Source organism: Staurois parvus, unplaced genomic scaffold (genome assembly GCF_062004578.1).
Source record: "Staurois parvus isolate SC_StPar_1 unplaced genomic scaffold, SC_StPar_1.0 ptg001134l, whole genome shotgun sequence".
Classification (NCBI taxonomy): Eukaryota; Metazoa; Chordata; class Amphibia; order Anura; family Ranidae; genus Staurois; species Staurois parvus.
In genome coordinates this window covers 3,495,150-3,509,994 of record NW_028318930.1, presented here as the reverse complement: position 1 = coordinate 3,509,994, position 14,845 = coordinate 3,495,150, and the positions used below count along the sequence as shown (strand labels likewise).

Sequence of the window (14,845 nt, the reverse complement as noted above, 5' to 3'; positions counted from 1 at the left end):
GTGATTTCCTGAATTTTTTTATTAATTCTGTCTCTCAGAGTGAGAATGCACCTACAATGTGAATTTCAGACCCTTCCATGATTTCTTAGTGGGAGAACTTGCAAAATCGCAGGGTGTTCAAATACTTCTGTTCCGCAATGTACTTTAACTGACAATTTCGAGGTCATGCAACGCTGCACCAAAATTAAATTTACGTAATTTTTTTCAAACAAATTGAGCTTTCTTTTGGTGGTATTTGATCGCCTGTGCATTTTTTTATTTTTTGCGCTATAAAAAAAGACCGATAATTTTGAGAAAAAAACAATATGTTGGACTGTTTGCTATAAAATATGTCCACAAAAAAAAAATCAAATTTCGTCATAAATTTCGGTCAAAATGTTTTCTGCGACACGTCTTTGCTAAAAAAAAAAATCCCAACACGTGTAAATTAATTAGTTTACGTGAAAGTTATAGCATGCACAAATGGCTGTATCAGTGGCGGACTGACAACTCATGGGGCCCCCGGGCAATAGGGGATCATGGGGCCTCTGTGTCCTTTCCTACACTCAAGGCACACCCAAAAAAGCCTATAAAAAAGTACCAGGGGCATTTCATGGGGCCCCCTACTGACCCTGGGCCCTCGGGTAGTGCTCGAATGGTCAGTCCACCCCTGGACTGTATAGATACTGGAGTGGAGCTCAGCAATGGCAACCCACATAACCCTTAACAATTGTGAATTAGAATATCAGACACACAGGAAGATCATTGTTTTCAATAATGTGAGAAGGATCCATAAAGAACAACCATTTTGTAGCACTGCAAATATTAAAGAAGAGTCAGTAATGTAATGAGAATATATGTCTGGGCATACATTACAATATCAGCATATACTGGTAGGATTAGTTACATCAGGCTGCTCACTTTTACATTGAAAAACTAATACATCCCTTTAAAGTCGATGACATTATGCCAAACTGAATGATTAGTTTGCTAAAGAAAAATGTAACCTAAATAATTGACATATATATATATAAAAAAAAAAACTTTTGAAATCCTTGTGGCATCTCAGTGATGCTGATCTGCAACCTCTTTGCAGCAATTTTATTCTATATGCATGTACTTCAGTGATGACTGCATTTCACAAGGTGGCTCTCCTTATGGTGACAGCAGTGGTCTGTGCCTGCATAATGTGTGTTGAAATGCTTCTTGTAATTTCCATCAGAAGCCCATATGGCAGGGTGACAATGCAGCATCATGTCTGTTGTCACCCTATAATTGGCAGAACAGGAGTATAAGATGAAAAGCCGGAAACTCGTTCTCCTGATAAAAGTACTTTATTCATAAAGGGTACAGTGTGCAAGTTACAGCAACTTACGCGTTTCGGTAAAACGCCTTATTCATAGCCATCATCGGCAGTGCCTGAACCAGGACTTTTATGGCAGGAACACCAAATGTTATGTTAATGAAAGCGGCAGATATGAGAGTATTACAAATTACTTTTGAGATCACATGGCATTTTAGTAATTGAGTTTGTATCCAATTTAAAGCCAAACTCCATGCAAATGTAAAATACACAAATTAACAAGCCATTTGTGTTCACCCTCTTTATTACCAGACAATTTTTCCGCATTCAGCACTGTGATACTTTGACAGACAATTATTAAGTCATGCAACACTGTGTCCAAAAGAATTTTATATGATATTTTTGAGACAGATTTATGAACATATTGCTATGGTAGCAACAAATTCTTAAAAATGATTGCCAGTTCTAAAATGAGGAAAATGGCAGTAACTAAGACCAGCTCTACAAAGTACACCAGTACTCAGGGCAGGCGGTGCCTGTACAGGGAAGCTGTCATGTATTTGATAGTTTCCTGTACAGGGCTCTATCCCCAGCCCCATTCAGCTGTTGGCTGGAAGATTCTGGGCTGAAAGCTAAATGGTAATACAGATGATGTCATTACCCATTTATAACAATGCCCATATTTGGGAATTGATTTGTCACTGGGTAGGGGGAGCCTAATGGGCAACAGAGGGAGCAGTTCCTCGTCAGTTCTGCTTTACTTCTGACATGGAAAAGTCACAATTGGACTGAATATCAGCTATGGATCCACCCACTGCTGTATGCTGTCATTTAAAGTAAAGCATACATGATAGGAAAGCAGTCTCTCAGTTCCCCATCAGGCTCTGGCCATGCCTGGCACAAAACTCCTCAGCTATATGCCTGTCAGTGTGATGGGTGCAGTGTCCAGGGACACGAGTTTGCTGTGGAAGGAGTGTGCAGTGTGGACTAGGGTTGTCACCCCATCCCTTTAAACCCGAACACATATTAACCATTTGCCCACTAGAGGATTTATCCCCCTTCCTGACCAGGCCATTTTTTGCGATACAGTGCTGTTACATAAACTGACAATTGCACGGTCATGCAACGCTGCACCCAAATTAAATTTATGTCCTTTTTTTCCCCCACAAATGGAGCTATCTTTCTGTGGTATCACCTCTGAGTTTTTAACTTTTTGCCCTGTAAACAAAAAAAGACTGACTATTTTGGAAAAAAAAAACAATATCTTTTACTTTTTGCTATAAAACATATGCAGTAAAAATTTAGGCCAAAATCTATTCTGCTACATGTCTTTGCTAAAAAAAAATCCCAATAAATGTAAATTAATTGGTTTACATAAAAGTTATAGCATCTACAAATGGTGGTATATATACTGGAATTTTTTTATATACTAGAAATTGGGATCACCAATAATTGAGGCTAAGGGGGGGAGTGGGAGATATCAAATGTATTTTTATGCAGATGCCAAAAATGGTATGAGTTAGCGACTACTGTGTTTAGTGAATAAAGCTCGCGGGGAAGGATCAATTTAGACCATAGCAACCCTTGTAGATAAAAGGGAAATATTGAATGTATTTCAAAAGAGAGCCAAGGAATGTTAGAGGGGGCAAACCATTGAGCTAATTGAGTAAATCTTGCCAATAAATAGTACAACTAGAGATGAGCGAAGAAATGAAAAATTCGATTCGGCTGATTCGGCGAATTCCAGTATGAAATTCGATTCGATGCGAATTTCTCCGCTACGAAGATGACTTATAAAAAGGGTTTCTAGGCTTCAGAGAGCCTTTAAATTAGTGCAGAACACTGTACCTTTAATTTAAATGCCCTTGGAGATGAGGAAGGAGAAGGAGAAGGATGAGAAGAAGGAGAAGGATGAGAAGAAGGAGAAGGAGAAGGATGAGAAGAAGGAGAAGGAGAAGGATGAGAAGAAGGAGAAGGATGAGAAGAAGGAGAAGGAGAAGGATGAGAAGAAGGAGAAGGATGAGAAGAAGGAGAAGGAGAAGGATGAGAAGAAGGAGAAGGATGAGAAGAAGGAGAAGGAGAAGGATGAGAAGAAGGAGAAGGAGAAGGATGAGAAGAAGGAGAAGGAGAAGGATGAGAAGAAGGAGAAGGATGAGAAGAAGGAGAAGGATGAGAAGAAGAAGGATGAGAAGAAGGAGAAGGAGAAGGATGAGAAGAAGAAGGATGAGAAGAAGGAGAAGGATGAGAAGAAGGAGAAGGATGAGAAGAAGGAGAAGGAGAAGGATGAGAAGAAGGAGAAGGATGAGAAGAAGGAGAAGGATGAGAAGAAGGAGAAGGATGAGAAGAAGGAGAAGGATGAGAAGAAGGAGAAGGATGAAAAGAAGGAGAAGGATGAGAAGAAGGAGAAGGAGAAGGATGAGAAGAAGGAGAAGGATGAGAAGAAGGAGAAGGATGAGAAGAAGGAGAAGGATGAGAAAAAGGAGAAGGATGAGAAGAAGAAGGATGAGGAGAAGGAGAAGGATGAGAAGAAGGAGAAGGATGAGAAGAAGGAGAAGGATGAGAAGAAGGAGAAGGAGAAGGATGAGAAGAAGGAGAAGGATGAGAAGATGGAGAAGGAGAAGGATGAGAAGAAGGAGAAGGAGAAGGATGAGAAGAATGAGAAGAAGGAGAAGGATGAGGAGAAGGATGAGAAGAAGGAGAAGGAGAAGGATGAGAAGAAGGAGAAGGAGAAGGATGAGAAGAAGGAGATGGATGAGAAGAAGGAGAAGGAGAAGGATGAGAAGAAGGAGAAGGATGAGAAGAAGGAGAAGGAGAAGGATGAGAAGAAGGAGAAGGATGAGAAGAAGGAGAAGGATGAGAAGAAGGAGAAGGATGAGAAGAAGGATGAGAAGAAGGATGAGAAGAAGGAGAAGGATGAGAAGAAGGACAGTTCTGTGACAGTTTCTGTCTATTTCTGACAGTTCTGGGACATTCACTCCATACAGCGGTTTCAACCGCTGTATGGAGGGAATGTCATAGAACTGTCAGAAATAGACTATTTCTGACAGTTCTGGGACATTCCTTTCATACAGCGGTTGAAACATTGTATCTATTTGTTTCCATAAATGGATCCATTTATGGAAACAAATAGATACAATGTTTCAACCGCTGTATGGAAGGACAGTCCCAGAACTGTCATTAATAGTCTATTTCTGACAGTTCCATGACATTCCCTCCATACAGCGGTTGAAACAGCTGTATGGAGTGATTGTCCCAGAACTGTCATAAATAGTCTATTTCTGACAGTTCTGGGACATTCACTCCATACAGCTGTTTCAACCGCTGTATGGAGGGAATGTCATGGAACTGTCAGAAATAGACTATTAATGACAGTTCTGGGACTGTCCTTCCATACAGCGGTTGAAACATTGTATGTATTTGTTTCCATAAATGGATCCATTTATGGAAACAAATACATACAATGTTTCAACCGCTGTATGGAAGGACAGTCCCAGAACTGTCATTAATAGTCTATTTCTGACAGTTCTATGACATTCCCTCCATACAGCGGTTGAAACAGCTGTATGGAGTGAATGTCCCAGAACTGTCAGAAATAGTCTATTTATGACAGTTCTGGGACATTCCCTCCATACAGCGGTTTCCGGCAAAAAGTGTATGTGCAGAGTTCCTCTATTCTGCAGATACACTTAGAGGAGCTCTGCAGATACACTTAGAGGAGCTCTGCACATACACTTTTTGCCGGCTTGGAATTATTCTTATTTTCATCCTACTTCTTCTTCTTCTTCATCCTCATCCTCTTCTTCTTCTTCTGAGGATGAGGATGAGGATGAAGAAGAAGTAGAAGAAGAAGTAGGATGAAAATAAGATTAATTCCAAGCCGGCAAAAAGTGTATGTGCAGAGCTCCTCTAAGTGTATCTGCAGAGCTCCTCTAAGTGTATCTGCAGAATAGAGGAACTCTGCACATACACTTTTTGCCGGCTTGCAATTATTCTTATTTTCATCCTACTTCTTCTTCTTCTTCTTCATCCTCTTCTTCTTCTTCTGAGGATGAGGATAAAGAAGAAGAAGAAGAAGTAGGATGAAAATAAGATTAATTCCAAACAGGCAAAAAGTGTATGTGCAGAGCTCCTCTAAGTGTATCTGCAGAGCTCCTCTAAGTGTATCTGCAGAATAGAGGAACTCTGCATATACACTTTTTGCCGGCTTGGAATTATTCTTCTTTTCATCCTACTTCTTCTTCTTCTTCTTCATCCTCATCCTCAGAAGAAGAGGATGAGGATGAAGAAGAAGTAGGATGAAAAGAAGAATAATTCCATGCCGGCAAAAAGTGTATGTGCAGAGTTCCTCTATTTCTGACAGTTCTCTCACAGCTTCTTCACATGTACAGTGGTTGAAACATCTGTATCCTAAATGTAAACTAATAGATACAATGTTTCAACCGCTAAACATGTGTTCCTTCTGTCAGAGAACTGTCAGAAATAGCGGAGCTCACTGCAGGGACACTTTTGCCGGCTGATCGGGAAATGTTCGATTCGCGCACCCGAAGTAGGCAAAATTTCGGTTTCGACGCAAATCGAATATTTCCTGAAATTCGACTCGAATTCCGGTTCGCCTGGTTCGATTCGCTCATCTCTAAGTACAACCATAAGTTGGGAAGTCCTAAGTCGCCCTTGAGCTGGGATCTATACATGAGGGGCTTTCCAAACCTAGGTCTTCTATCTGGCCAAATTAATTTATTTATTACTCTCTGCAGATAGTCTAAAGTGGTTTCAGAGACTTATACTGGTAAAGCTCTAAAATAAGATAACAATTTTGGTAAAATGACCATCTTGACCGCTACTACTCTTCCAAGAAATGAAATATGATAAGAAGACCACATTGGTAATAATGATTTAATACGTATAAAGAGTGATGGATAATTTGTTTGGAAAAGCAATTTATATAAAGGTGTAAGGGAAATACCTAGATAACGAAAAGAATGTGTACACCATGAAAATGGGAATTTCTCCTGCAGAGAGGCTGACAACAAGGGCAAAAGATTAATAGGCATCTCTGAACATTTGGATAAATTTACCCCCAATCCTGAAAGATTATGAAAAATATTTAATTTGGATATAAGATTTGGTATGGATATAAGGGGATCTGATAGAAATAAAAGAACATCTGCATAAAGACTCCTTTGGACCTTACATATATCCTTTAATATTCATATTGTTTCTAATAGCGCAAGCGAATGGCTCAATAGCAAATAGCAGTGGGAAAGAGAGCAACCCTGTCTAGTTCCAAGCGTTAAAGAAAACAATTAAGAGTTACTACCAGCGAGTTTAATTCTTGTTTGGGGAGCATGATATAAAGCTTTGAAACCTAGTAGGAATTCATCCAAAATACCATATTTAGGAAGTAGAATATTTAAGTAGGGCCAACTAACACTATCAAAAGCCTTGTGTATATCCAGGCTGAGTATACAAACTGACCGAGAATGAAGATTTGTGTCCTGAATAATGTCTATAACATCAAAAGGGGCTGTAAGGAACACTAAACACTAAGGAACACTAAACACTTCAGGGAAGTCCACCATAGAAATCCCAAAGATATTAAATTTGTGGGAATAGACATATTAAATCCATATTGGAGGGGGTGAAATAAAAAACGAGCCATATTCCAACTCGAAACGAAGTGGATCTTTGAAATACAATTATTATCACCCCAAGGGCTCAACATAGAAAGAGGTATCAATTGTTTTATAGACAAAAGTTAGCTAGCATTGAGTACCTGTTTCCCCACACCCTATAATATATATCCTGAATAAGGTTTAACAATTCTGGGCCTAATTAAGGTATAGAATCATTTTAACAACCATGAGTTTTGTTTTTACTACTCTTAAGATAATGAATTCCTGGATTCATAATATTTTTTACAATTATATACCCAATTATTCTTATACATTTTCATATTTTTTCCTAATTTTTTTGTGATTTTTTTCATGATTTTATATATCATATTTATAACAATTTTTATGCAGACTTTTTTTATGATTTTGAATTTTACATATTCATAAAATACTTCTTAATAATTTTATAATAAATTATTACCATGCGTTTATTGTCATAATATACCGTATTTTTAGCTCCATAAGACGCACTTTTTTCCCCTCAAAAAAGGGGGGAAAATGTCAGTGCGTCTTATGGAGTGAATGTAAAGCGGCCGGTTCGGTATTTCCGCCGCCGCCACCATGTCAGAATACCGGGCCGGTCGCTCAGCTGTTCTCTGCTGCAGGTCCTTACCTCTTCCTCGGTCCAGCGCTACGCAGTCTTCCCGCACTGGCATCTGTGACAGCCAGGTGCCCACTGCGCTTGCGCGAGAAGCGCTGCACTTTGTGAATGGTCCGGCGTCTTCTGGGACACATGACAGGTCCCAGAAGACGCCGGGCCATTCACAAAGTCCAGCGCTTCTCGCGCATCTGCAGTAGGCACCCGGCTGTCACAGCCGGGTGCCCACAGTAAAGGGAGGACAACTCCGCAGAAGTGGGAACGGGTACCTGTCAAATATATATATATATTTATGATATAAGATATTTATGTTTCATGAGTTTACAGCGCTGCACGTTTATGATATACATTTGTATTGTTTACATACAGACCTCACCCCTGTGAGTGTCAGTGTTTCTCAGTTTGTTGTTTGTTGTATTGTTGGGTCAGTAGCCAGACCTGAACCTTGTAGCTCTCCCCATTGTGTCTTTTCCCCTATGCTAGCATTGTGTCCTGAGTAGCACTTGCGTAGGCAGGGCAGAGTAGGACTGGCCATAGAGAGATTACTTTGACGCAGTTGGCCAGCTTAAGCATGTATTGCAATATGTGTGAACTAAATATCCCTATTTATTGCATAGTCTGCTTGAAAGGGTATATACCAGTGTGCAGAGGGTCCTTCAGAATTTCTAGTGTTTCTCAGCGATCGCCAGGTGCCGGTGGGGAATCTCTGGCCAGGACCCGGTGATCGACAGCAATGGTGGCGCTGGTATGGCAGCATGTGCGCCCCCTACCCGGGAATACAAAATCACATATATGTATGTGTGATTTTGCTCAACACTTTTGCCCTGTAGCAGCAGTTCTACTATAGGGCGGTCGGGAAGCGGTCGATTACAGAGGTTCTGAGGCTAATTTAATGCAGATAAGTCACCAAGTGAGTTTAATTACCACCTTAATCAGCCACAGAACCTGTGTAAATAATATGTGTTTGGGTTTAAAGGGATGAAGTGGCAACCCTAGTGTGGACATTCCTTCCTCAGTACAGACATGGACAGATTCATGTGCCTGTCTGTAACAAGTACATGGATCAAACGCAAGCACCAACACTTTTGATGCTGCGCCACAATGGAATTCTGTCTATGACACCCTTTATGAAATTCCACAAAAGCTTTTACTTTTAGATAAAAGAACAAAAACAATGAAAAAAATAGTTTACCTGACTTTTTTGTTTTTAAAACATAATAAATAAAAATACCAGGACATTATGAACACCCCCAAAATTACCCATTTTGCAAAGTTGAAACCCCAAGATGTTCTGATATTTTTAACACAATTTTTTTTTAAAATGAAGAAACTTGCCAGAATTGAGGGGATTTAAAATATGGCACTTGGTGATTTACTAGGTGCATTAAATGTACAGGTAATACATACAGGGGGTCACGCGGTGAAGGGTTATGTGCAGGTCACATAGAGTGGGATGGAGATGAATGGGTTAATATACAGTGCAGGACAAGGGAGGTGAGGGGTTAATATACAGGTCAGATCATAGACAGGTATAGGGGCTGACATATACTGTAGAGGTGAGCAATGTGTATACCTGGATTTATTATTGTTGGCATTGTACTGTATTGCACTGGTGCTGGCTGGTGGTCAGAGGGCATTCTTTCCTCTCACTGATTGGCATGTGAAAGCAAACTGTGCTTCTGTCCAGTAAGTGATACACAGCTACACGGTGCAGTCTTTGTTTACATTCTAGGACGCTGTAATTGTCTGTTATTGGCTCTGTATCTTTTGCCTGGATCTGCAGTGTCCAAACGCAGCACAATCACAGGACTATGTGCATGCAAGCACATAGGAGGACATACAGTACTGTGCAAATTACTTGGGACAGACAGGATATTACAATGAGACAATGTCAGATTTACAAAACTAATTTATTTACTGTGTCAGTAACTGATATGGCTTCCCTTAGCTTTAACAGCTTGCCACCTGCCCGCAATGTACTGCGAACAGCTACAAGCATATTGCTCTGGCTGTACTAACACAGGGGGGTGTGCCCCGCTCCCCACCCGCGACTGCTGTGTCCATTGAAGACAGCAAAATGAATATCCCAGTGAACGGGACCCGGTGATCAATGTTAGCAAAGTTGTTATGAATCAATCTATTTTTATCAAACAATTGGGCAATACAAAATTGCAACACCAAGGGCCGTGGATAAGGGGGTACCACCAGCCCTCCTGTATGGGGCCCAGGCCAGCAGGGGTGCCCAGACAGCTGGGTGAATTGGATGTGGGCAGGGAGGGTGATCGGCACGGTGGGGGTGCAATTACTGAAACCGATCCCGTGTGGCTCTCTCTGCAGCTCTCCCTCCCACTGGCTTTTAGCTGCTGCAGAGAGAGCCATATAGGGGATTGGTTCCAGTAATTGCCCTCCTGTCACACCTTATCACCCTCCCTGTGCACCATACATTTCCCCATTCTGCTCAGGCCCCCTGTGTGCCCCCCCCCCCCCCAGTGCTGCCAGCTATCCTCCCCTCCTTCCTATCAGCAGCTGCAAGCACACAATAGCATCTTTCAGGATGGAGAGTGGTTAAAGGGTCCAGTAAATATGTCACATTTTACCAGCCCCTTCTTTCCTAGATGAACACAATGAGTGCTTGGTACCGATCACTCACGGTGTTCATTCATAACCGAAGTATAGTATACTGTGTTTTGTTGGGGATGGCCCTGTCAGGTTGGCTGTATGGGGCCCCGTGGTTTCTAACAGCAGCCCTGGCAACACCCACCATTTTATTCTCTAGGGCCATTGCTTAAAACATATATATCATGTTTGGGGGTTCAAAGTAAATTTCTAGCAAGAAAAATGCTGTTTTCAAACCAAAAGTGTCTGAAAAGGCTTGATCTTCAAGCGGTTAGAAGAGTGAGTGATGTGCGGCATAAGCTTCTAATGTTGGTCCTGAAATGCCAGAATAGTAGAAGTACCCCCTCCCCTCAAAATTACCCGTTTTGGTAAGTTTGGCAAGCTTTTGGTAAATGAAGAGAAAAAAAAATTTAAATTTTCTTTTCTATTTTTCTTTTTCAAAACCCTGCAACAAAAATGATATTTGTAAAATACTATACTGCCTCCTATCAAATTCCTTGGGGTGTCTACTTTCTAAAAAGGTGTAATTTGTGGGGGGGGGGGGGGGATGACGGTCCAAATCTCTTAGGGGCTATCATTACAGGATATTTAGCCCTTGCCAAAGCAATTGAATAATAAATAAGGTAGAAGAAGCCCCATCTGGTGGGATTGCTCATCATATATGAGGTAACTGGGTTTGTATACCACATGACTATTTGCTGTACTCATATCTGTACTTACCATTTATAGATGTGTACTCTTCTACCATTAAAATTATTATATTATCAGAAACCACGTTGATTAATATTTTTTTTATACTGGAAAAAAAGGTAAAAGATCTCCATATTACTGTTTATACAGCCTGACTGAATTACAATAATAAATAACGAGGGTTCAACTTGAGCTTAACCACTTGCCAACCAGCCACTGTAGAAAAACGGTGCAGGTCGGCACGGCTGGGCAAAAGCACATTTGAAAACGCGCTTTTGCAAAACAGGTAGGGGGCGCGCGCTAGGCGTGCCGCCGCCCTACCTGCACCGCCGATCCCGGCCGCAGGTGTCAGTCACCGGGTCACAGTGCCAATTAGCAGCAGTCACTGACAGAGAGCAGGGCTGCAGTAGCTCTGCTTTCTGTCAGTTCCCAGACAGCTCCTGACACGCTGATCAGGAGAGAAGAGTTTATCTCTCCTGATCAGCCTGTCCCCGTGCAGTACACACACCCGCCCCCTAGTTAAAAACACTCCCCTCACACAGTTAACCCTTTCAGTGAATATAAAAGATACCCCCTTCCTCCCCAGTGCCATTAGTACAGTGTCAGTGTTTTTTTTTTGCCCTGATCACTGTATTGGTGTCACTGGGGATGTCATTGACCCCAAGTCAGTTCCCCCCCAGTGCCAGAATGTCCGCCGCACTCCCGCAGTCCTGCCATAAGTCGCTGATCGCCGCCATAAGTCTCTGATCGCCACCATTATTAGTATAAAAAAAATTAAAAATCCGAGTATCTTTCCCGCCATTTGTAAACGCTATAACTTTCACGTAAACCAATTAATTTACACGTATTGGTTTTTTTTTTTTTAGCAAAGACATGTTGCAGAATGCATTCTGGCCAAAATTTATGACGAAATTTGATTTTTAAATTTTTTTTACTTGACATGTTTTATAGCAAAAAGTCCAAAATATAGGTTTTTTTTCTCAAAATTGGCAGCCTTTTTTTTTATAGCGCAAAAAATTAAAAAACACACAGGCAATCAAATACCACCAAAAGAAAGCTCTATTTGTGTGAAAAAAAGGATGTAAATTTCATTTATGTACCGTATTGCATGACTGCACAATTGTCCGTTAAACTAGCGCAGCGCTGTATAGCAAAAAAATGGCGTAAATTGCAGTATCTATACCATAGGTTGTAGACGCTATAACTTTCATACAAAGCAATTAATATACACTTATTGGGATTTTATTTACCAAAAACATGTAGCAGAATACATTTTTGCCTAAATTTGAGTTTACTATATATTTTTTATTGCTGAAATTAAAAAATATCGTTTTTCTTCAAACTTTTTGGTCTTTTTTTGTTTATAGCGTGAAAAATAAAAAGTGCACAGGTGATCAAATACCACCAAAGAAAGCTCTATTTGTGTTAAAAAAAAGGACGTAAATTGCGCAGCATTGCATGATCGCGCAATTATCAGTTGAATTAATGCAGCTCCGAGTAGCAAAAAGAGGCCTGGTCATTAAGGAGGGTAAATCCTCAGAAGGGCAAGTGGTTAAAGTTTTACTAAACCCACAACAGTAAAATCTGTCTGTATATGCAGTAAAACATGCTTGTTATACTCACTGTGGAACTTAAGGGGTTAATCCTCCGCATTGTGTAAAAAGGCTGTTTGATCCTGTCTTCTCCGATCCTCCCCTTCTACTGTCCCCAGTCCATCTGCTGATAGTATAGAGCTCTAGGAGTCACTCTGCACATGCTCAGTTTGCTGTTTATTGCTAGAGATTTTTCTTCTTGGGAGGGTGCATGTGATCAGCACAGGGCCAATCAGTCAAGACAGAGGGTCAGCTGTCCTGCAGCCTCATAGGACAATCAGGGGAGAATGAAAACTCCTTCTACAAGCTTTAACCAGTACTCTGCTGGACACTGATGAAGTCACAAGACTGCTATATATTGCTGATGAGAAAAGGTATTTAGCAGTTTATATTTACTAAAATAATTGCATTCCCATGTTGTGTGTACTGTGGGAGACCAGATATATTGAATGCAGGTTCCTGGGTTTAGTAATACTTTAAAATGTTGAGCTTTAGGAATTCTGTTTATTTGTTAGGGAACTGGGCCATATGGTTAAGAGTGTCTGTAAGCAGTAACAAATAGTAAGAGGAGTGGATCAATGTACATGTGTAATAGAACAGTTCTTGTATGCATTGCCCACTGATTGATTTATATGTACTCTTTTGTTGAATTTTCCCAGCACGTAATGATTTTCACCCTACGGTTGTCTGTGAAAACAATGCCATGACAGTCACAATGAAGCGATGTGAGCTAGAAGCACTTGGTTACAACCCTTCCACCTATCATCTGAGGGATCCATCAGTGGGCTGCTATTTCTTTATTGATGAAATGGTCAATGGCGTCAAAGCGATAGCTGTTATGGCCCAAGCAACATCCACTTGGTGTGGAAACACATTGACGGTAACACATTATTGATTTATTCATTCATTCATTTTAGTAGCTCTTTCAGTTTGTGTGTATTGTTTACAACAGGAAATATATGGAAAACGTCACTCTTAGCATTTTGCTTCAGATTTTCCTGGAAAGATTGCCTAAAGCCCAACTCCAGCCAAAACATTTCATTTCATTTAGGGTCAGTTCACACCTGATTCACACAGGGCCTCAGTCTGTGTTCCTGTGCCATTCCTCAGTGACTCTGGTGTGATTTTTCAGCCCATTCATTTGAATGGACTGAACTTACACTGGATATCACAAAAAGTAATGTATGTACTACTTTTCACAAACGCACTGAACTGGATCGCATAACACTGTAACACCATACCATCTGGTGCAGGTAAACGCACTGCATTTGGGATGTCATTAGGATTATGTTGACACTCACAGCAGATTGCATTTTGAATTCGGTGTGAGAAACGCACATAAAACATGGGTTACCCGTACGGTATTTTGGTGTGCCTGCATTTTTCAGTGCGTTTTCAGTTTTGCAGAAATGCGCTACAGTCCACTTAACATGGTTTCCTATGGGTCACGTTGACATCTGTGCATTTTCTACTGGTGTGTTTTTGGAAAGGATCAGGGACTTTTATTTTCCTGCAGCTGTTGCATTTTTTTTGTTCCATAGACTTCAGGGGAAATACAGCAAAAATGCATCAAAAACAAAGTTCTTGCGCTTTTGATGCGTTACTGTTGGTTTCTCCTGCAAGACAACAGACACCTCCCAAAAACGCTGAATTCAAAACAAATCTAAAACACATTAAAGACGCATCAAGAATGTGTGTGAAAAAAATCTGCATAGGTGTGTACCAGGTCTCAGGATAGAACAGGGAAGAGTTAGGGACCCTGTCAGTTTTTTTTTGCTGCCCATGTCCTTGTTTTAGAGATTTCTTTTGTAGGCATCACAGTGCTAAGAAGTGACAGAAGATCTTTCAATGGGGTCACTGAGAGAAATCTTACCTCTTCCTCATTCTATAAGGAAATTGGGCTAGTGGTAAGCTTTAAGGGATATCTGTACTGTTAGTACATTTATAATTAAAATGCAGATTCCCCTCTCCCCCAGAAAGCTCCTTGAGACCTGGTTTACTCCAATGCGTTTTTAATGCTTTTTGCAGAAACGCACTACAGTCCATTTAACATGGATTGCTATGGCACATGTTCACATCTATTCTTTTTTGAGCCGCTGTATTTTTGGAAAGGGTCAGGGACTTTTTTAAATGCAAAACGTAGCATTTTTGGTTCAATAGACTTCAATGGAGAAAACGCATGTAGTGCATATTTTGATGCGTTTCGCATTTTTAATCTGCCCGGCAACAAGTTGGCCCCCCAAAATATGCAAAATGCATCAAAACCAAAAACTGCAAAAGGCACTGCAAAAGGGACAAAACACAAACTGCATTGGTGTGAACCAGGTCTAATTTTTCACTTATACAAAAAAGGTGCAGCGCTAATGTGTATATCATAAATAAAAGTGATACGACC

At 40.7% G+C, this 14,845-nt stretch overlaps 1 protein-coding gene across 1 annotated transcript in view; it reads left to right on the top strand.

Moving 5' to 3' along the window:
- Positions 1-14,845, top strand: part of LOC149439324 (uromodulin-like) — a 59,189-nt gene that overhangs the window by 14,585 nt on the left and 29,759 nt on the right. Inside the window, exon 5 of the mRNA XM_089659210.1 lies at positions 13,110-13,330. Coding sequence (XP_089515336.1) covers positions 13,110-13,330 — 221 coding nt within the window. The remainder of the gene's footprint in view (positions 1-13,109; positions 13,331-14,845) is intronic.